The 21029-nt window shown below is 38.5% G+C and overlaps 1 protein-coding gene across 1 annotated transcript in view; it reads left to right on the top strand.

The window, feature by feature from the left end:
- DNAH6 (dynein axonemal heavy chain 6) overlaps window positions 1–21029 on the top strand; it is a 291954-nt gene that overhangs the window by 20326 nt on the left and 250599 nt on the right. The window contains exon 4 of the mRNA XM_067703886.1: window positions 3138–3400. Within this exon, the coding sequence (XP_067559987.1) occupies window positions 3138–3400 (263 nt within the window). The remainder of the gene's footprint in view (window positions 1–3137; window positions 3401–21029) is intronic.

The following is a 21029-nucleotide window of genomic DNA, read 5'->3' as shown; positions in this document are numbered from 1 at the left end:
GAGAACGAGATATTTTAAGTGGGGCCAAGAAAGATCTGATTGTACATTAATTAGCTCATTTGGTATAAAGTGGGTTTCAAGAGCTTGAATTTTAAAAAGAGATTATGCAAACTATTATATTATATATAGGAAGGATTAATAAAACAAGGTCCTACTGTATAGCACAGGGAACTATATTCAATATCCTGTGATAAACCATAATGGAAAAGGATATGAAAAAGAATATATATGTGTAAAACTGAATCACTTTGCTGTACAGCAGAAATTATCACAACATTGTAAATCAACTATACTTCAATACAATTTTTAAAAAATAAAAGCGAGAGAGATTGTGTGCACATCTGGGATGAAGGAAGTAGCTGAAAAGGAATAAGTTATAGGTTATGTTTGGCTGTAACTGTAACTAAGTGAAGAATTCAGTAAAGAGTTAGAGGTTGAATGGAAATGTGGAAGAAAGGGGATATTCTGTTTAAAAGGAGAAGGGTATTTATTCTGAGAAGAGGTTCATTTTTCTGGGTATTGATTTCTCAGAATGAGTTCAGAATGGAAATGTATCTAGTAAGATTTACTGGGAGATGAAGGAAGGAAAGGAAGGAAGGAAGGAAGGAAGGAAGGGAGGGAGGGAGGGAGGGAGGGAGGGAAGGAGGGAGGGAGGAAGGAAAGAAGGACGGAAAGTTGAAGGCTTTGCTTCCGGTAATTAAGAAAGATTGACTTATCGATTGGACTGGGAATCCACCATAGAGGAATATGATAGATGTTCTACAATTTATGAATAAATGCTTCCTCTATTTCCCTCCCCCAACTACTGCAAAATCCAAACATATGTGACTGTTTAAATTGAATCACATCTTCCCACTGAGTTACACAATTAGACATAAAATGAAAATGTTTAGGCCTATTGTTGAAGAAACCTTTCACTTAGAATGCAGTACAACTTTTTAAGAGATATAATAAATAAAATAAATGCATTTCCTGTTAAAATATTAATACTCTTGTCTCAAAAGAGTTAACTACAGCTCTTGTTGAAACATTGGGACAAAGCAATATATATTTTCTCTGGTTCTGGTATCTGGTTTGGCCTCTTCTTTTATATAAGAAAACAGTACCTTTGTTGCTATCCCTGCCCAATAAATGAAAGGAGCATATTTTATCTTTGATTTTAAAGATGTATGTCCTTTAGCTCTGAAATTCCCAGGATTCTCTTCTGAAACTCCTATTCAATGAGGTATTTAATCAGAGAATAATGATCCCTATGAATACAAATCTTATGGGGACGTTGTTCCACAGAGCTTATGGTAATAACTCTCTTATAGAAATGGCAACCTCTATTAACTCTGCTAATAGGCAATAAAGATATCATTTATATATGTACCTCAATTATTCACCAAAGCAGGTGTGCAATACAGATTCTTTTATCTTAAAGCCAGTCCTGTCAGAGAGACAAAGGGATGACTGTTGGAGTTGATGTCACATTTCCTCAAACACGGTTATCAACCTCCTCGGCAGGAGGAGAAGACGTGTTTGATGCTGTCCCAAGTTTGTTGGGGAGGAGCAAAGAAGTGTGAGCGGCACTGAGAGCAGACAGTGGGACCCAGGGATTGGAGCAAAGCTCAAGTGTGTGAACATCGTGGGGACTTAGCCTTGGGGCTCCACACGTGGTCCGGAGCCAGCAGCATCTGCATCTCCTGGAAGCAAGTGAGAAGTGCAGAGTCTCAGGCTCCACCTTGGATTGGCTGGCAGACTCTGCATTTCAACAGGTTACCCAGGTAATTCATATGCACACTGAAATGTGAGAGGCACTGTCTCCAGAACAAACAATTAATTGTGAGTTAATAACATATATGCTTATGCTTAGGACCCACAGGGCGGGAAGCATAAGCATATATGTTACTAACTCAATTGCCTGTTCTGGAGACAGTGCCTCTCACATTTCAGTGTGCATGTGAGGACACATGTACCCCAGTGTTCATTGCAGCACTATTTACAATAGCCAGGACATGGAAACAACCTAAATGTCCAATGATAGATGAATGGATAAAGAAGATGTGGTACATATATACAATGGAATATTACTCAGCCACAAAAAGGAACGAAATTAGGTCATTTGTAGAGATGTGGATGGACCTACAGTCTATCATATAGAGTGAAGTAAGCCAGAAAGAGAAAAACAAATATCGTATATTAATGCATATATGTGGAATCTAGAAAAATGGTACAGATAAACCTATTTGTAGGGCAGGCATACAGACGTAGATGTAGAGAACAGACATGTGGACACGGGGAGGAAAGGGAGGGTGGGATGAATTGGGAGATTATATTTGACATAAATACACTACCATGTGTAAAATAGATAGCTAGTGGAACCTGCTGTATAGCACAAGGAGCTCAGCTCGGTGCTCTGTGATGGCCTAGATGGGCGGGATGGGGGGAGGTGGGAGGGAGGTCCAAGAGGGAGGGAATATAGGTATACATATAGCTGATTCACTTCACTGTACAGCAGAAACTAACACAGCATTGTAAAGCAATTTTACTCCAATAAAAAAATAAATAAAATAAAAGGAGGAAGTTCGAAAAAAAATAACACATATGCTTCTCCAAGGCTATTACATAATACTGATCCCCAATACTCAATGTAACAATCTGTCACATTCATTAAAAATAGTTTATTATGAGTTATGACGACAGCTGTCCAAGATGTCACTCACCAAAAAGCATCAAGGTTGTCAGAAAGAAGTGGGGCTGGTGGGGGGGGGCATGGGCAGGGTGTTGAGGGAAAGGCCCCAGTCAGGGGAGATACAGAGCAACTGAGCAAGGGGAGTGGTGGGCTCTCATAAACACCAGGGAGCTGGTAACATTTTGATGTAATAAACATTTAAGTGAAGGGAGAAGAGAAGGCAATGGGAAGTGTTGCTGGGAGTGCTTGTGGGAAGGAGACGGACATCTGGGCAAGGAGTACTGAGAGGGAATCTATCACTGCCGATCAATAGTTTGAAAGCTTTCAGTTCAAAATTGCTTTCCTTTAAGCCCTAGCTATCTTAGGCAGTGTGGTAATTAGTCCTGGAGGTTAATATTTTGTCACATATATAGGTTTCCCCCCCCTCAAAAAACTAATTTTGTAAAAAACTGGCTTTGTTTAGATCCAATGGCCCTCTGCCGAGGCGTTCTCCCCCTCTCCTGCTAAACTGTCACGTACCAGCACTGGAAGAAGAGGCCTCTACGAGATTAGTTCCTCAACTTACCCTAAGTACTATTTCCACGACCGGGAAGAAGTCATTAAAGCCAACATTCAAGATCCCTTGCAAATCATCAAAATAGTACGTGAAAATGAGCACATTGGATTTCTTTATATGATCTCTGCGGTGCCAAGATCTTCCACTGAGTACAATAGATATAATCTGAAGTGAGTTCTCTTTTATGAAGCAATTTATTTAGCAGCAAAAATTACAAGTAAGATTGCAAATGTTATCCATAATCAATTGCGTGTTAACGATTTATCTGATAAAATATAAGTTGGGTTATCATCCAATGACAAATGAATCTTAATCACAACAATTTTATTTTTCCCATTTATCTTTACTTATAGACATTTTATAGACACTGCTGTGTTTCTATGTTTATATTATATTGATATAATTCCATTTATTTTTAATCGGTATTATAAACATATTTTTGATATTTTTTGATTACTGAGAAAAGAAGACGGCAATGTATAAAAACTAGATGATGCTTGTTTTTTTCACGTCATTTCAGCTTTCCTTAATAGAGTAGAAATAAGGGTTTTTTGTAAGTAAAATGAGCTTGATAATTTAGGGTATTTATATAGATTAATAATACACACACACTCACATATACTCTCTATTGTTGCTAAACACACATTTGTTGTTGAAATAATTTGGAGTCACCCAAATGTGTCTGTGAATTGCTTTAATATTCAGCACAACAGGCAACAGGACTTAAAGATGATGCTGACCTTCCTCTGTGGTGGTTTAGTTGCGTTGAATGCTATAGTTGTTGAGATGGTCTTTCCTCGAAGGTGGTTGTAGTTGAGCATTGCCACCAAATTCTTTGAGCTGCCTTCCCCAGTCTCTGCTGCATAGGAAGATAAAAGTTCTTTCTAGGAATTCTCTTCTCCCTTACTCAGCACTGTAGTTTTGATTGAGTCAGATAACGCTGAAAACAACTCTCCTGCTGGGGAGAAGAAAAACATTTTAATCAAATTTTTAAATGATAGATTTATTGTAAACCTGAAAGAGCTTAACAGGAGTGAGGAACAATTTGTAGAAGGAAGAGAGATGCTTATGAAAATCATTCAGCAAAATGTACTGAGCACGCAATCTATAGCATGACCATTTCTAGGTGCTAGAGCTGTGTTAGGGAACCATCCAGATCAAAATTGCTGCCCTCATGGAGCTTACATTTTAGCAGAGGGAGACAATAATTAATACGATACAGGAGTAAATTATATAGAATGCTAGAATACACTAAGTGTTATACAAAAAAACAGTGTAGAGCAAAGGGGATTGGGAGTTCTTGGAAAGAGGCTCTTAATAAGTTGGGGTGGTCAGCGTGGGCCTCATTGAGAAGCTGGCATTTGGACAAAGACTCGAAGGAGAAGGAGTGAATTATGTGCTATGGGAAGAGGGGAGAAGAGCTTTCCAGACAGCAGCAAAGTGAATACAAATATCCCAAGGCAGGAGCACACCTGGCATGTTGAAGAACCGAACAGCAGGCTGGTGTGACTACAGTAGAATGAATGAGATGACAGACGGTTGATGGCCCTGCCAGCTATTGTAGAAACATTAACTTTTACTCTGAGAAAAATGGAGAACCAAGGAAGAATTTCAAGTAGAGAAGTGCCGTGATCTGAATTACATTTTGAAAAGGACCTCTCTGGTTGTTGTGTAGAGGATGGACTTTTGAGGAGCAAGTATTGAAACAGGAAGACCGATTAGAAGGCTGTAATTATTCACGTAAGAGATAGACCAGGTGGTAGTGGTGGAGGTGGGGAGAAGTGGGTCAAATTCTGGAAGTAATTTGAAGGTTAAGCCAACAGGATTTTCTTTTTAAACTCAACTTTATTGAGATATAATTGACATAATACTATGACCCATTTTAAGTGTAGTTTGATAAGCTTTGCCAAATGTATACATTCATGTAACCACTACCTCAATCAAGAATATTTCTGTCACCTGAAAAATTTCTCATACATACCCTCCACCATGACCACCCCTCCCTGACACCTCAAGCAGCCACTAGTGTAATTTCTATCACAACATATTAGTTATGCTTTTTTAAAAAGAATTTCACACAGAGGGAATCACAGCTGGTTTTTTGTGTCCAATTTCTCTAGCAAAATATTTTTGAGATCCATGTTGTTGCATGAATAAATTTCCTTTCCTTGCTGAGTAGTATTCCATTTTATGAATATACCATAATTTGTTTAGTCATTCAACTGTTGAGGGCTGGGTTTTTTACTGTTTTGTTTTGTTTTGTTTTTATTGGAGTATATTTGCTTTACAATGTTGTGCTAGCTCATGCAGCACAGTGAAGTGAACCAGCCATATGTATACACATATCCCCTCCCTTTGGGATTTCCCTCCCATCCAGGTCACCACATAGCACTGAGTAGACTTTCCCGTGCTATACAGCAGTTCCTCACTAGTTATCTATTTCATACCCAGCGGCATATATATGTTAATCCCAATCTCCCAATTCATCCCACTCCCCCATTCCTGCCCCTGTTGTCCACACATTTGTTCCCTACATCTATGTCTCTATTTCTGCTTTGCAAATAGATTCATCAGTACCGTTCTTCTAGATTCCACATATATGTGTTAATATATGATACTTGTTTTTCTCTTTCTGGCTTACTTCACTCTGTGTGTCTGTCTCTAGGTCCATCCATTCCTCTACAAATGACACAATTTGTACAAATATACCACATCTTTATCCATTAATCTGTTGATGGACATTTAGCTTGCCTCCATGTCCTGGCTACTGTAAATAGTGCTGTAATGAACATTGGGGGCATGTGTCTTTTTGCATAATGGTTTCTCTGGGTATATGCCCAGTAGTGGGATTGCTGGGTCATATGGTCTTTTTGAAGGAACCTCCATACTGTTCTCCATAGCGGCTGTATCCATTTACTTTCCCACCAACAGTGCAAGAGGGTCCCTCTTCTTCACACCCTCTCCAGCATTTACTGTCTGTAGATTTTTTGATCATGGCCATTCTAACCGGTGTGAGGCGATAACTCATTGTAGTTTTGATCTGCATTTCTCTAATAATTAGTGATGTTGAGCATCTTTTCATGTGTCTCTTGACCATCTCTATGTCTTCTTTGGAGAAATGGTTATTTAGATCTTCTGGCCATTTTTTGATTGGGTTGTTTGTTTTTTTGATATTGAGCTGCAGGAGCTGTTTGTATATATTGCAGATTAATCCCTTGTCAGTTGCTTCATTTGCAAATAATTTCTCCCATTCTGAGGGTTGTCTTTTCATCTTGCTTATAGTTTCCTTTGCTCTGCAAAAGCTTTTAAGTTTCATTAGGTCCCATTTGTTTATTTTTGTTTTTATTTCCATTTCTCCAGGAGGTGGGTCAAAAAGGATCTTGCTGTGATTTATGTCATACAGTGTTCTGCCTATGTTTTCCTCTAAGAGTTTGTTGGTGTCTGGCCTTACATTTGGGTCTTTAATCATTTTATTTTTGTATATGTTGTTATGGAGTGTTCTAATTTCATTCTTTTATATGTAGCTGTCCAGTTTGCCCAGCACCATTTATTGAAGAGGCTGTCTTTTCTCCATTGTATATTCTTGCCTTCTTTGTCATAGATTAGGTGACCATAGGTGCATGGGTTTAGCTCTGGGCTTTCTATCCTGTTCATTGATCTGTATTTCTGTTTTTGTGCCAGTACCATACTGTCTTGATTACTGTAACTTTGTAGTATAGTCTGAAGTCAGTGAGCCTGATTCCTCAAGCTCTGTTTTTCTTTCTCAAGATTGCTTTGGCTGTTCAGGGTCTTTTGTGTTTCCATACAAATTGTAAAATTTTTTGTGCTAATTCTGTGAAAAATGCAATTGGCAATTTGGTAGGGATTGCACTGAATCTGTAGATTGCTTTGGATAGCATCATCAGTTTCACAATATTGATTCTTCCAATCCAAGAACATGGCATCTCTCTCCATCTGTTTGTGCCATCTTTGATTTCTTGCATCAGTATAGTATAGTTTTCTGAGTACAGGTCTTTTGCCTCCTTAGATAGGTTTATTCCTAGATATTTTTTTCTTTTTGTTGCAGTGGTAAATGGGAGTATTTCCTTAATTTCTCTTTCAGATTTTTCATCATTAGTGTATAGGGATGCAAGAGATTTCTGTGCATTAATTTTGTATCCTACTACTTTACCAAATTCATTGATTAGCTCTAGTAGTTTTCTGGTGGCATCTTTAGGATTCTCTATGTGTGGTATCATGTCATCTGCAAACAGTGACAGTTTTACTTCTTCTTTTCCAATTTGTATTCCTTTTATTTCTTTTACTTCTTTGATTGACGTGGCTAGGACTTCCAAAACTATGTTGAATAATAATGGCGACAGTGGGCAACCTTGTCTTGTTCCTGATATTAGAGGAAATGCTTTCAATTTTTCACCATTGAGAATGATGTTTGCTGTGGGTTTGTCATATATGGCCAAATGTTGTATATATTGAGGTAGGTTCCCTCTATGCCCAATTCTGGAGAGTTTTTATCATAAATGGGAGTTAAATTTTGTCAAAAGCTTTTTCTGCATCTATTGAGATGGTCATGTGCTTCTTATTCTTCAGTCTGTTGATATGGTATATCACGTTGATTGATTTGCATATATTGAAGAATCCGTGCATCCCTGGGATTCATCCCACTTGATTGTGGTGTATGATCCTTTTAATGTGTTGTTGGATTCTGTTTGCTAGTATTTTGTTGAGGATTTTTGCATCTATGTTCATCAGTGATATTGGTCTGTAATTTTCTTTTTTTGTAGTATCTTTGTCTGGTTTTGGAATCATGGTAATGATGGCCTCATAGAACGAGCTTCGGAGTGTTCTTTCCTCTGCAATTTTTTGGAAGAGTTTGAGAAGGATAGATGTTAGCTCTTCTCTAAACGTTTGAAAGAATTTGCCTGTGAAGCCATCTGGTCCTGGCCTTTTGTTTGTTGGAAGATTTTTAATAACAGTTTCAATTTCATTACTTGTGATTGGACTGTTCATATTTTCTATTTCTTCCAGGTTCAGTATTGGTAGGTTGTACCTTTCTAAGAGTTTGTCCATTTCTTCCACATTGTCCATTTTATTGGCAAATAGTTCCTTGTAGTAATCTCTGATGATCATTTGTATTTCATTTTATTTTTACATCTTTATTGGAGTATAATTGCTTTACAAAGGTGTGTTAGTTTTGGCTTTATAACAAAGTGAATCAGTTATACATATGTCCCCATATCTCTTCCCTGTTGCACCTCCCTCCCTCCCACCCTCCCTATCCCACCCTTCTGGGTGGTCACATACCACCTAGCTGATCTCCCTGTGCTATGTGGCTGCTTCCCAGTAGCTATCTATTTTATGTTTGGTAGTGTATATATGTCCATGCCACTCTCTCACTTTGTCCCAGCTTATCCTTCCCCCTCAGCATATCCTCAAGATCATTCTCTAGTAGGTCTGCATCTTTATTCGCATCTTGCCCCTAGGTTCTTCTGACCATTTTTTTTCTTTTTTTTTTTTTAGATTCCATATATATGTGTTAGCATATGGTGTTTGTTTTCTTCTTTCTGACTTACTTCACTCTGTATGACACACTCAAGGTCCATCCACCTCACTACAAATAACTCAGTTTCCTTCCTTTTTATGGCTGAGTAATATTCCATTGTTTATATGTGCCCCATCTTCTTTATTCATTCATCTATTGATGGACACTTAGGTTGATTCCACGTCCTGGCTATTGTAAATAGAGCTGCAATGAACATTTTGGTACATGACTCTTTTTGAATTATGATTTTCTCAGGGTATATGCCCAGTAGTGGGATTGCTGGGTCATATGGTAGTTTTATTTGTAGTTTTTTAAGGAATCTCCATACTTTCCTCCATAGTGGCTGTATCAATTTACATTCCCACCAACAGTGCAAGAGGGTTCCCTTTACTCCACACCCTCTCCAACATTTATTGTTTCTAGATTTTTTGATGATGGCCATTCTGACCAGTGTGAGATGATATCTCATTGTAGTTTTGATTTGCATTTCTCTAATGATTAATGATGTTGAGCATTCTTTCATGCGTTTGTTGGCAATCTGTATATCTTCTTTGGAGAAATGTCTATTTAGGTCTTCTGCCCATTTTTGGATTGGTTTATTTGTTTTTTGATATTGAGCTGCATGTGTTGCTTGTATGTTTTGGAGATTAATCCTTTGTCAGTTGCTTCATTTGCAAATATTTTCTCCCATTCTGAGGGTTGTCTTGTCGTCTTCTTTATGCTTTCCTTTGCTGTGCAAAAGCTTTTAAGTTTCATTAGGTCCCATTTGTTTATTTTTGTTTTTATTTCCATTTCTCCAGGAGGTGGGTCAAAAAGGATCTTGCTGTGATTTATGTCATACAGTGTTCTGCCTATGTTTTCCTCTAAGAGTTTGATGGTGTCTTGCCTTTCATTTAGGTCTTTAATCCATTTTGAGTTTATTTTTGTGTATGGTGTTAGGGAGTGTTCTAATTTCATTCTTTTACATGTAGCTGTCCAGTTTTTCCAGCACCACTTATTGAAGAGGCTGTCTTTTCTCCACTGTATATTCTTGCCTCCTTTATCAAAGATAATGTGACCATATGTGCGTGGGTTTATCTCTGGGCTTTCTATCCTGTTGCATTGATCTATATTTCTCTTTTTGTGCCAGTACCATACTGTCTTGATTACTGTAGCTCTGTAGTATAGTCTGAAGTCAGGGAGCCTGATTCCTCCAACTCCATTTTTCTATCGCAAGATTACATTTGCTATTCGAGGTCCTTTGTGTTTCCACACAAATAGTGGAATTTCTTATTCTAGTTCTGTGAAAAATACCAGTGGTAGTTTGATAGGGATTGCATTAAATTTGTATATTGCTTTGGGTAGTAGAGTCATTTTCACAGTATTGATTCTTCCAATCCAAGAACATGGTATATCTCTCCAACTATTTGTATCATCTTTAATTTCTTTCATCAGTGTCTTATAATTTTCTACATACAGATCTTTTGTCTCCTTATGTAGGTTTATTCCTAGATATTTTATTCTTTTTGTTGCAATGGTAAATAGGAGTGTTTTCTTAATTTCACTTTCAGATTTTTCATCATTAATGCATAGGAATGCTAGAGATTTCTGTGCATTAATTTTGTATCCTGCTGCTTTATCAAATTCATTGATTAGCTCTAGTAGTTTTCTGGTAGCATCTTTAGGATTCTCTACATATAGTATCATGTCATCTGCTAACAGTGACAGCTTTACTTCTTCTTTTCCAACTTGGATCCCTGTTATTTCTTTTTCTTCTCTGATTTTTGTGGCTAAAACTTCCAAAACTATGTTGAATAATAGTGGTGAGAGTGGGCAACCTTGTCTTGTTCCTGATCTTAGAGGAAATGGTTTCAGTTTTTCACCATTGAGGACGATGTTGGCTGTGGGTTTGTCATATATGGCCTTTATTATGTTGAGGAAAGTTCCCTCTATGCCTACTTTCTGGACAGTTTTTATCATAAATGGGTGTTGAATTTTGTTGAAAGCTTTCTCTGAATCTATTGAGATGATCATGTGGTTTTTCCCTTTCAATTTGTTAATGTGGTGTATCACATTGATTGATTTGCATATATTGAAGAATCCTTGCATTCCTGGGATAAAACCCAGTTGATCATAGTGTATGATCCTTTAAATGTGCTGTTGGATTTTGTTTGCTAGTATTTTGTTGAGGATTTTTGCATCTATGTTCATCAGTGATATTGGCCTGTAGTTTTCTTTCTTTGTGACATCTTTTTCTGGTTTTGGTATCAGAGTGATGGTGGCCTCGTAGCATAAGTTTGTGCGTGTTCCTCCCTCTGCTGTATTCTGGAAAGGTTTGAGAAAGATAGGTGTTAGCTCTTCTCTAAGTGTTTGATAGAATTCGCCTGTGGAGCCATCTGGTCTTGGGCTTTTGTTTGTTGGAAGATTTTTAATCACAGTTTCAATTTCAGTGCTTGTGGTTGGTCTATTCATATATTTTATTTCTTCCTGGTTCAGTCTTGGAAGGTTGTGCATTTCTAAGAATTTGTCCATTTCTTTCAGGTTGTCCATTTTATTGGCATATAGTTGCTTGTAGTAATCTCTCATGATCCTTTGTATTTCTGCAGTGTCAGTTGTTACTTCTCCTTTTTCATTTCTAATTCTATTGATTTGAGTCTTCTCCCTTTTTTTCTTGACAAGTCTGGCTAATGGTTTATCAACTTTGTTTATCCTCTCAAAGAACCAACTTTTAGTTTTACTGATCTTTGCTATCGTTTCCTTCATTTCTGTTTCATTTATTTCTGATCTGATCTTTATCATTTCTTTCCTTCTGCTAACTTTGGGGTTTTTTGTTCTTTCTCTAACTGCTTTAGGTGTAAGGTTAGATTGTATTGCTATAAACTTCCCTCTTAGAACTGCTTTTGCTGCATCCCATAGGTTTTCGGTCATTGTGTTTTCATTGTCATTTGTTTCTAGGTATTTTTTGGTTACCTCTTTGATTTCTTCAGTGATCTCTTGGTTATTAAGTAGTGTATTGTTTAGCCTCCATGTGTTTGTATTTCTTACAGATTTTTTCCTGTAATTGATATCTAGTCTCATAGTGTTGTGGTTGTAAACGATGCTTGATATGATTTCAGTTTTCTTAAACTTATCAAGGCTTAATCTGTGACCCAAGATATGATCTACCCTGGAGAATGTTCCATGAGCAGTTGAGAAGAATGTGTATTCTGTTGTTTTTGGATGAAATGTCCTATAAATATCAATTAAGTCCATCTTCTGTAACATATCATTTAAAGCTTGTGTTTCCTTCTTTATTTTCATTTTGGATGATCTATCCATTGGTGAAAGTGAGGTGTTAAAGTCCCCTATGATGATTGTGTTACTGTCGACTTCCTCTTTTATGGCTGCTAGTGTTTGTCTTATGTATTGAGGTGCTCCTATGTTGGGTGCATAAATATTTACAATTGTTATATCTTCTTGTTGGATTGATCCCTGATCATTATGTAGTGTCCTTCTTTGTCTCTTGTAATAGTCTTTGTTTTAAAGTGTATTTTGTCTGATATGAGAATTGCTACTCCAGCTTTCTTTTGATTTTTATTTGCATGGAATATCTTTTTCCATCCCCTCACTTTCAGTCTGTATGTGTCCCTAGGTCTGAAGTGGGTCTCTTGTAGACACCATATATATGGGTCTTTTTCTGGTATCCATTCAGCCAGTCTATGTCTTTTGGTTGGAGCATTTAATCCATTTACATTTAAGGCAATTATCGATATGTATGTGCTTATTACCATTTTCTTAATTGTTTTGGGTTTGTTATTGTAGGACTTTTCCTTCTCTTGTGTTTCCTGCCTAGAGAAGTTCCTTTAGCATTTGTTGTAAAGCTGGTTTGGTGGTGCTGCATTCTCTTAGCTTTTGCTTGTGTAAAGCTTTTAATTTCTCTGTAAAATGTGAATGAGATCCTTGCTGGGTAGAGTAATCTTGGTTGTAGTATTTTCTCCATCATCACGTTAAATGTGTCCTGCCAATCCCTTCTGGCTTGCAGAGTTTCTTCTGAAAGATCAGCTGTTAACCTTATGGGGATTCCCTTATATGTTATTTGTTGTTTTTCCCTTGCTGCTTTTAATATTTGTTGTTTGTATTTAATTTTTGATAGTTTGATTAATATGTATCTTGGTGTGTTTCTCCTTGGATTTATCCTATATGGGACTGTCTGTCCTTCCTGGGCTTGATTAACTATTTCCTTTCCCATATTAGGGACATTTTCAACTATAATCTCTTCAAATATATTCTCAGTCCCTTTCTTTTTCTCTTCTTCTTCTGGGACCCCTATAATTCGAATGTTGATGCATTTAATGTTGTCCCAGAGGTCTCTGAGACTGTCCTCAATTCTTTTCATTCTTTTTTCTTTATTCTCCTCTGCAGTAGTTATTTCCACTATTTTATCTTCCAGGTCACTTATCCGTTCTTCTGCCTCAGTTATTCTGCTATTGATCCCTTCTAGAGAATATTTAATTTCATTTATTGTGTTGTTCATCACTGTTTGTTTGCTGTTTAGTTCGTCTAGGTCTTTGTTAAACGTTTCTTGTATTTTCTTCATTCTATTTCCAAGATTTTGGATGTCTTTACTAACAGCATTCTGAATTCTTTTTCAGGTAGACCACCTATTTCCTCTTCATTTGTTAGGTCTGGTGGGTTTTTGCCTTGCTCTTTTATCTGCTGTGTTTCTCTGTCTTCTCATTTTGCTTAACTTACTGTTTTTTGGGGTCTCCTTTTGCAGGCTTCAGGTTCATAGTTTCCATTGTTTTTGGTGTCTGTCCCCAGTGGCTAAGGTTGTTGCAGTGGGTTGTGTAGGCTTCCTGGTGGAGGAGACTAGTGCCTGCATTCTGGTCAATGAGGCTGGATCTTGTCTTTCTGGTGGGCAGGTCCACGTCTAGTGGTGTGTTTTGCGGTGTCTGTGGCCTTATTATGATTTTAGGAGCCTCTGTGCTAATGGATGGGGTTGTGTTCCTGTCTTGCTAGTTGTTTGGCATAGGGTGTCCTGCACTGTAGCTTGCTGGTCATTGAGTGGAGCTGGGTCTTGGCGTTGAGATGGAGATCTCTGGGCGATTTTTGCCGTTTGATATTACGTGGAGTTGGGAGTCTCTTGTGGACCAGTGTCCTGAACTTGGCTCTCCCAAGAGCCTGTCCGCCACATGGCTCAGAATAAAAGGGAGAAAAAAAAGAAAGAAAGAAAGAAGAAGATAAAATAAAATAATATGAAGTAAAGTAAAATAAAGTTATTAAAATAAAGTTTTAAAAATAATTATTAAGAAAAAAAATTTAAGTAATAATAAAAAAAAGACAGATTGAACCCTAGGACAAATGGTAAAAGCAAAGCTATACAGACAAAATCACACACAGAAGCACACACATACACACTCACAAAAAGAGAAAAATGGAAAAAAAAAATATATATCATTGCTCCCAAAGTCCACCTCCTCATTTTGGGATGATTCGTTGTCAATTCAGGTATTCCACAGATGCAGCGTACATCAAGTTGATTGTGGAGATTTAATCCACTGCTCCTGAAGCTGCTGGGAGAAATTTCCCTTTCTCTTCTTTATTCGCACAGCTTCCGGGGTTCAGCTTTGTATTTGGACCCGCCTCTGCCTGTAGGTCGCCAGAGGGCATCTGTTCTTCACTCAGACAGGACGGGGTTAAAGGAGCAGCTGATATGGGGGCTCTGGTTCACTCAGGCCGGGCGGAGGGAGGGTTACAGATGCAGGGCGAGCCTGCGGGGGCAGAGGCCGGCATGGCGTTGCACCAGCTTGAGGCACGCCATGCGTTCTCCCAGGAAAATTGTCCCTAGATCACAGGACACTGGCAGTGGCAGGCTGCACAGGTTCCCGGGAGGGGAGGTGTGGTTAGTGACCTGTGCTTGCCCACACGCTTCTTGGTGGCGGCAGCAGCAGCCTTAGCGTCTCATGCCCGTCTCTGTGGTTGGCACTGATAGCCGCGTCTCACGCCTGTCTCTGGAGCTCCTTTAAGTGGTGCTCTTAATCGCCTCTCCTTGCGCCCCAGGAAACAAAGAGGCAAGAAAAAGTCTCTTGTCTCTTTGGCAGCTCCAGACTTTTTCCTGGACTCCCTCCCATCTAGCCGTGGTGCTTTAGCCCCCTTCAGGTTGTGTTCCCGCAGCCAACCCCATTCCTCTCCCTGGGATTCGACCGAAGCCCTAGCCTCAGCTCCCAGGCCCCACCCATCCCGGCGGGTGAGCAGACAAGCCTCTCGGGCTGGTGAGTGCCGGTCAGCACCGATCCTCTGTGCGGGAATCTCTCCACTTTGCCCTTCGTACCCCTGTTGCTGCGCTCTCCTCCACGGCTCCAAAGCTTCCCCCCTTCGCCACCTGCAGTCTCCACCCGCGAAGGGGCTTCCTATTGGTGGAAAACGTTCCTCCTTCGCAGCTTGTCTGCTGATGGGTGGGGTTGTGGGTTCCCGTCTTGCTAGTTGTTTGGAGTGAGGCTTCCAGCACTGGAGCCTGCAGGCAGTTGGGTGGAGTGGGTCTTGGTGTTAAGATGGAGACCTCCAGGAGAGCTCTCGCCAATGAATGTTCCCTGGGGCTGGGGATTCTCTGGTGGTCCAATGTCCTGGACTTGGTGCTCCCACCCCAGAGGCTCAGGCCCAACCCCTGGCTGGGGAACCAAGACCTTGCAAGCCACCTGGTGTGGAGAAAAAGAAAAAAAAAGAGAGGGGGGAAGAAAAAAAACGGACAAACAAAACCCAAGAAAAAAAGCAAAGACCCAAACAAACAAACAACAACAAAAAAAAGGAAAAGAAAACAGACAAACAAAACCCAAGAAAAAAGGCAAAGACCCAAACAAACAACAACAATAAAAAAAGGAAAAGAAAACAAACAAACAAAACCCAAGACAAATGGTAAAAGAAAAACCAAACAAACCAGAAACAAAGCGAATAGAGAAACACACACAGAAAAATCAGTGGTGGGCTGTCCAGGCTCCCAGGTGGGCAGTGACCTGTGATCCTCAGGTGGCAGCGGTGGCAGCAGTAGCCCAACAGGATATTTTTATGGATTGTATACAAGGTGGGCAATCAGAGAAGTGCCCAGGTTGACTTTAATGATCGCTTTGACTGAGCAAGGGAAAGGGGTGAGATGCTATTAAGTAAGACACAGAAGACTGGATGGAACAGATTCTTCAGGGAAAAATAGGAGTTTGGATTTGGACATACTAATCTGGGGATGGCAAAGACAGAAGAGAATCAGGGTGGTTGATGAAAAGAGAATTGGGGTCAAGAGTGGGGACTTTTCTTAAGATAAGAGAAATAGCTTTTTTTTTTAAGATAGGAGAATTAACATATAATGGAATTTAAAGCTATTTGATGTAAAAAATATTCCTTTAATAGTATTGTTATTCCACAACTACCTTACTACTTCTTTTTCTAGTTTTTTATAAGTTTTGAAGAAGAGGTTATGGATCTTTAACCGTGACTCAGAAAAAAATGGTTTATTTGCTCATTTTTACAAACACTTCTTGATTAATGTGTGAAATGTTTTCATAGCTTCCTCCTATTTAAAAAATATTCAGGGCTTCCCTGGTGGCGCAGTGGTTGAGAGTCCGCCTGCCGATGCAGGGGACGCGGGTTCATGTCCCGGTCCGGGAAGATCCCACATGCCGCGGAGCAGCTAGGCCCGTGAGTCATGGCCGCTGAGCCTGCGCGTCCGGAGTCTATGCTCCGCAACGGGAGAGGCCACGGCAGTAAGAAGCCCACATACTGCAAAAAAACCCAAAAAAACAAACAAACAAAAAATATTCAATAACCCAGACATCAAGGAGTGCCATTTGTGATATTAATTCCCCGTTATGAAAGGAGTAAGATTTTGCCAAACAAAATGGATTCTCATCTGTTTACTAGCACAACACAAAGTATTGAAGATGAGTATGGAAATGGTGCTTCTGTTTGATTCAGGAAATTAATTGTCTTTCTAGACTAATGAACACTTCTACTAAGGGAAGTGAGTTGATGTTTTATACTTTTTTGAACTGGCACTAATGATGCTTGTTAGTAATATGCAAGATCTCATTTAAGAAGATGTTGGAATCACGGTTTGTTATTTTATCACGTTTTAGGATGGAGGTTAAATTTTCCGCCCAGCCCCAATTCCAAATATTATAAATCTTATGAGGAAAGACAATTATTTGGATGCCATACAGTTGGAAGCAGCTAAATTGGAAGTTAAAAGTAGTAAATACTGGATCAATGAGATAAGGACACATTATACCAAACTTCTTTTAAAAGTAATGCGATAAAATATAATGTCATCCCATAATTTTTTAAGTGTAGTAAAATACATTAAATGTGCAGTTCTACAATGTTTATCTCTACTGTGGTCCCTCTAAGTGAGAAAATAGTTACATTTACCAAGTTCATTCTAAAGAATAAATTTAGTGGTATGTGTTAGGCATAACAGTTTTGAAGCTTCTTCAAGGAGATGGGTAAATATTTTAGAATATTACCCCGGTAAGCATACAACTGTACACTGCAGATTACCTTGTCCAGCAAGAAGGCATAATGGTGACTCTGGTCAGGTCTGGGGCAAATTAGAGGAAACTAGGTAAAGGATTAGGAACTAGAGAGGTCAGGAAGGGAAAAGAGAACACAGATCAAGAGAAAATAATTCTATTTTGTTAGGACTTTGACCTTGAACAAGAGTGATTGTAATTGAGGTGTAGCCATGAAGTATGGGGGATGGCTGTTGGTTAGAAAGTTTGGTTATATACCCACTTTGTGAGAGGACACCAAAGCAAATCATCACATTTTAAATATCATAAAAGATGATGATTTACTTGTATTTACTACGTTCCAGGCAAAGTGCATACATGAATATACATGTATATATATACATATGTTTTTTAATTCTCACAATAATACTATAAGATAGATACATTTATTACCTCTGTTTTACAGATAAGACACAAAATGGTTAAGTACCTTGCCCCAGGTTGTACGATAAATAAATGACAGTGTGGCTTCTGAATGTATGTTCTTAATTTCTCTGCTCTACTGCCCTGTCAAGATGAAACTTGGTGGTGTCCACGAGACCTCCATGAGACTCAGAGTTTACTTGAAAGAATGTCTTCATTAGCCCCCCAAAAGTGGTGGAAGCCATGGAACCATTTTCTATCATTTCCAAACCTAGCACTATAATCTGCCTCTCATATAAGCCTATTGATTTTTCCAGAACAAATGCAAAATAATGCTTTCTTCCCAATAGAAAATTGATGAATAAAAGTGGAACTGAGATCCCAACTAGAAATCATTCAAAGTTGCACTCTCATCGTGAAAAAAAAAAGAAAAAAGGAAAAAAGACATGTCATACTATTACTGAGACACCTATAGAAAGATATGCTCAGAGAGGAAACAATAAGTTATAAGGTAAACACAGTTTATGTTATTTAAAAAAAGGTTAGAAATTAGGCAACATAATTAGAATTATCTCATATTGGATTTATTAACCACAATAATTTTCCTGTTCTTTTGCCTAAATATCTCATTAGTATGAAAGTGTTATCAAATCAATCAGTAGTACCAAGCAAGCTATATCAACACTTTACTGAAAGATATCCACTCTCCCGGGTAAAGGGGTGGAACTTTTAAAGGCATGTGCAAGAACAAAATATGAAACCAAATTCCATTTTTTGGTTAGCATCTGATCAAGAAGCTCAAGAAGCTAAGAATGCAAGAATACACAATTAATATCTAACGTCAAAATGACTCACTATCGCAGAATTGCAGTTTTACCAGCCTGTGTGGAAATTATTTATTCTATTTGGAGCCAGAAAAGCAAAGGAAATCAATAATACCACTAGATCCACATGTTACATAACAGAGATGACCAAATCCAGGACGTTATTAAAATTTTATTGCATATTGTTGGATGTACAGATATTAATAACTGCTAGATAATAGCACTAGCATCCTTGAAGTGAAGTGTTTGAAGAACTTTGTTCTGTGGAGCAAAAAAGCTACTGGGGTTGAAATATCAAAGGCAAATGAGATATTATGGAAATACTTCTTGAAAATGTATTTTCCATTTAGAGTTTATTCTGATAATCCTGAGATTAAAATACATAATACAGTATTTTATTCACAAAAGACTCCCATATGTAAATGTTTCTCTGCAGTTATGGATTCCAAATTAAATAATATTATCAAAATTGTAACTATAATAAAATCCAATCCACCACCTGACCTTCTGTTTTTAAGCTTTCTACAAAGATATGTGAGCTGAACACCATTATTTGTTGTTTCAGACTTAAATGCCTAAGTGATCCAAAGGAAGAATTTTGTCAAGAATTGGAAAATATTTTGCAAATGATTCAACTTTGTAGATTTAGTGAAGGATAGTTTTTGGTTTTACAGCTAGGTTACTTAACTGACATTTGAGTACCTGAATGAACTTAATAAAAAATATAAGAGCTGCCTGAAAATATATTAACACATACTGACAAAGATTAGGAATTCAAAGCAAAATTTCAGCTTCAGAAAAGTGAAATTTAAAATGGCTCTCTCGTGATTTTTTAGTCATTGTTGAGAATTTAAATCTAAGGAAAAATTAGTAAGTCAAACAAGCGTAACATCTGTGTTTGAGAGAAAGTGTCACCATTGTTTCTAAGGTACTTGATATGGAAATGTTTGGGTTTTAAATCAATTTGTATTATCATAAGAAATTTCAACACCGCATTTATCAAAGCAAGAAAAGGAAAAGCTGTTAGAATTAAAGAATGATGGTACCTCTGGCACATAATTTCAAAAGAACAAGTGATACAAATTCTAGTCAGTGGAAAAGGAAGTTTCCATTCATCAGAGACAGAGCAATAAATCATCATCTGCCATTTGCTGTCTCCCACGTCTATGAAGTGTATTCCTTAGCAGTGGCAACTTTAAGAATTTGAACAGACCATTCATCATGTCTTGATTAGAAATGCAGTAGCTACTTCAAAAATTTATAGTCATAGCTGTGGTTGTTTATGAGCTAGACTTTATTTGGAAGTTTTATAATATTCAGTATTGAATATTTCCCTGAATATTTTGTTTTATTTTTCTTATTATAATTAATGTCTTCACCAGTGTGCCTTATAAAATGTTATCACTGTACAGGTGTGTTGGAACATGTAAAGTTTGGGAAGCATTGCTTCAGAGCAGGGGTCCCCAACCCCCGGGCCGCGGACCAATACTGGACCAGTATTGGTCCATGGCCTGTTAGGAACCATGCCACACAGCAGGAGGTGCGTGGCGGACAAGCAAGCGAAGCTTCATCTGCCGCTCCCCATCGCTGACATTACCTCCTGAACCAACCCCCACACACACACCGTCCATGGAAAAGTCGTCTTCCACGAAACCGGTCCCTGGTGCCAAAAAGGTTGGGGACTGTTGCTTTAGAGGATTGTAGAACAGTTTTCTCCGCATGAGAATCTGGCCTTTGGTTAACTCTGAAGCTCTGTTCCCCTGGTAACTTAATACAAGTAGAATGTCAGTTGTTTCTAGGCAACACTGCTTATGATAAAAATGACCCCTGTTTGGTAAATTATATCTGCATTGAGAGGAACTATAAATGAATTATAAATACCTGAAGGGGAGTCATAGCTTTGGACTTCCCATAGTGCAGCAGTTCTTTTTCTGGGCATGTCTCTGCAGGAACCCTAAAATGTATGCTTATAGTTATTGCAAGAAATATTGGCTCCTCTTAAGCCAGGGTGATTTGCACACCCACGCAATATGGATCTCATGTCCTTGCATCTGAGTTGTCACCTGGGGAGGGGATAGCTCGGGAGTGGCTATTGAATTGTTGCAAGGGGTCCCATGGAAAAGCAAAGACTGATGCTGCCTGGAAGGCAAGAAGTAGTTCCTGTTCTAGCCTTCTAGGTAGAGGGCTGCCAGATATAGTCTATGAAAGTCTAATGAGCATGACCATTTAGTTGAATTGAAGGAGACCCTCTGGTAGGGCAATGTGTAAATATTTCTTTTTCATACTCCTGAAAAAGGAGCCACTGTGATGTCTGACCATTCCCTCCCTAGTACATGAGGGACTTTTTTCCCATATCTATGGAACCTCTCATCTCACTATTGTTTTAATTGTGTATGTCAATATTTTGCTATTTCTTGTTTTGGTCACTGAAATATAAACTTGTTCATATTGGTAAGGAACCGTGGGTGCCTCATAAGGCCATAGTGGGATACCAAGTCTTTACAATGAAATGGATGAGTCCTGCAACTCAATATTACAAACAACAACTCTTAGTTTGTGC

This window comes from Pseudorca crassidens, chromosome 14, assembly GCF_039906515.1.
Source record: "Pseudorca crassidens isolate mPseCra1 chromosome 14, mPseCra1.hap1, whole genome shotgun sequence".
Classification (NCBI taxonomy): domain Eukaryota; kingdom Metazoa; phylum Chordata; class Mammalia; order Artiodactyla; family Delphinidae; genus Pseudorca; species Pseudorca crassidens.
The sequence above is the reverse complement of the archived record's forward strand: the minus strand, read 5'-3'. Positions and strand labels throughout refer to the sequence as shown.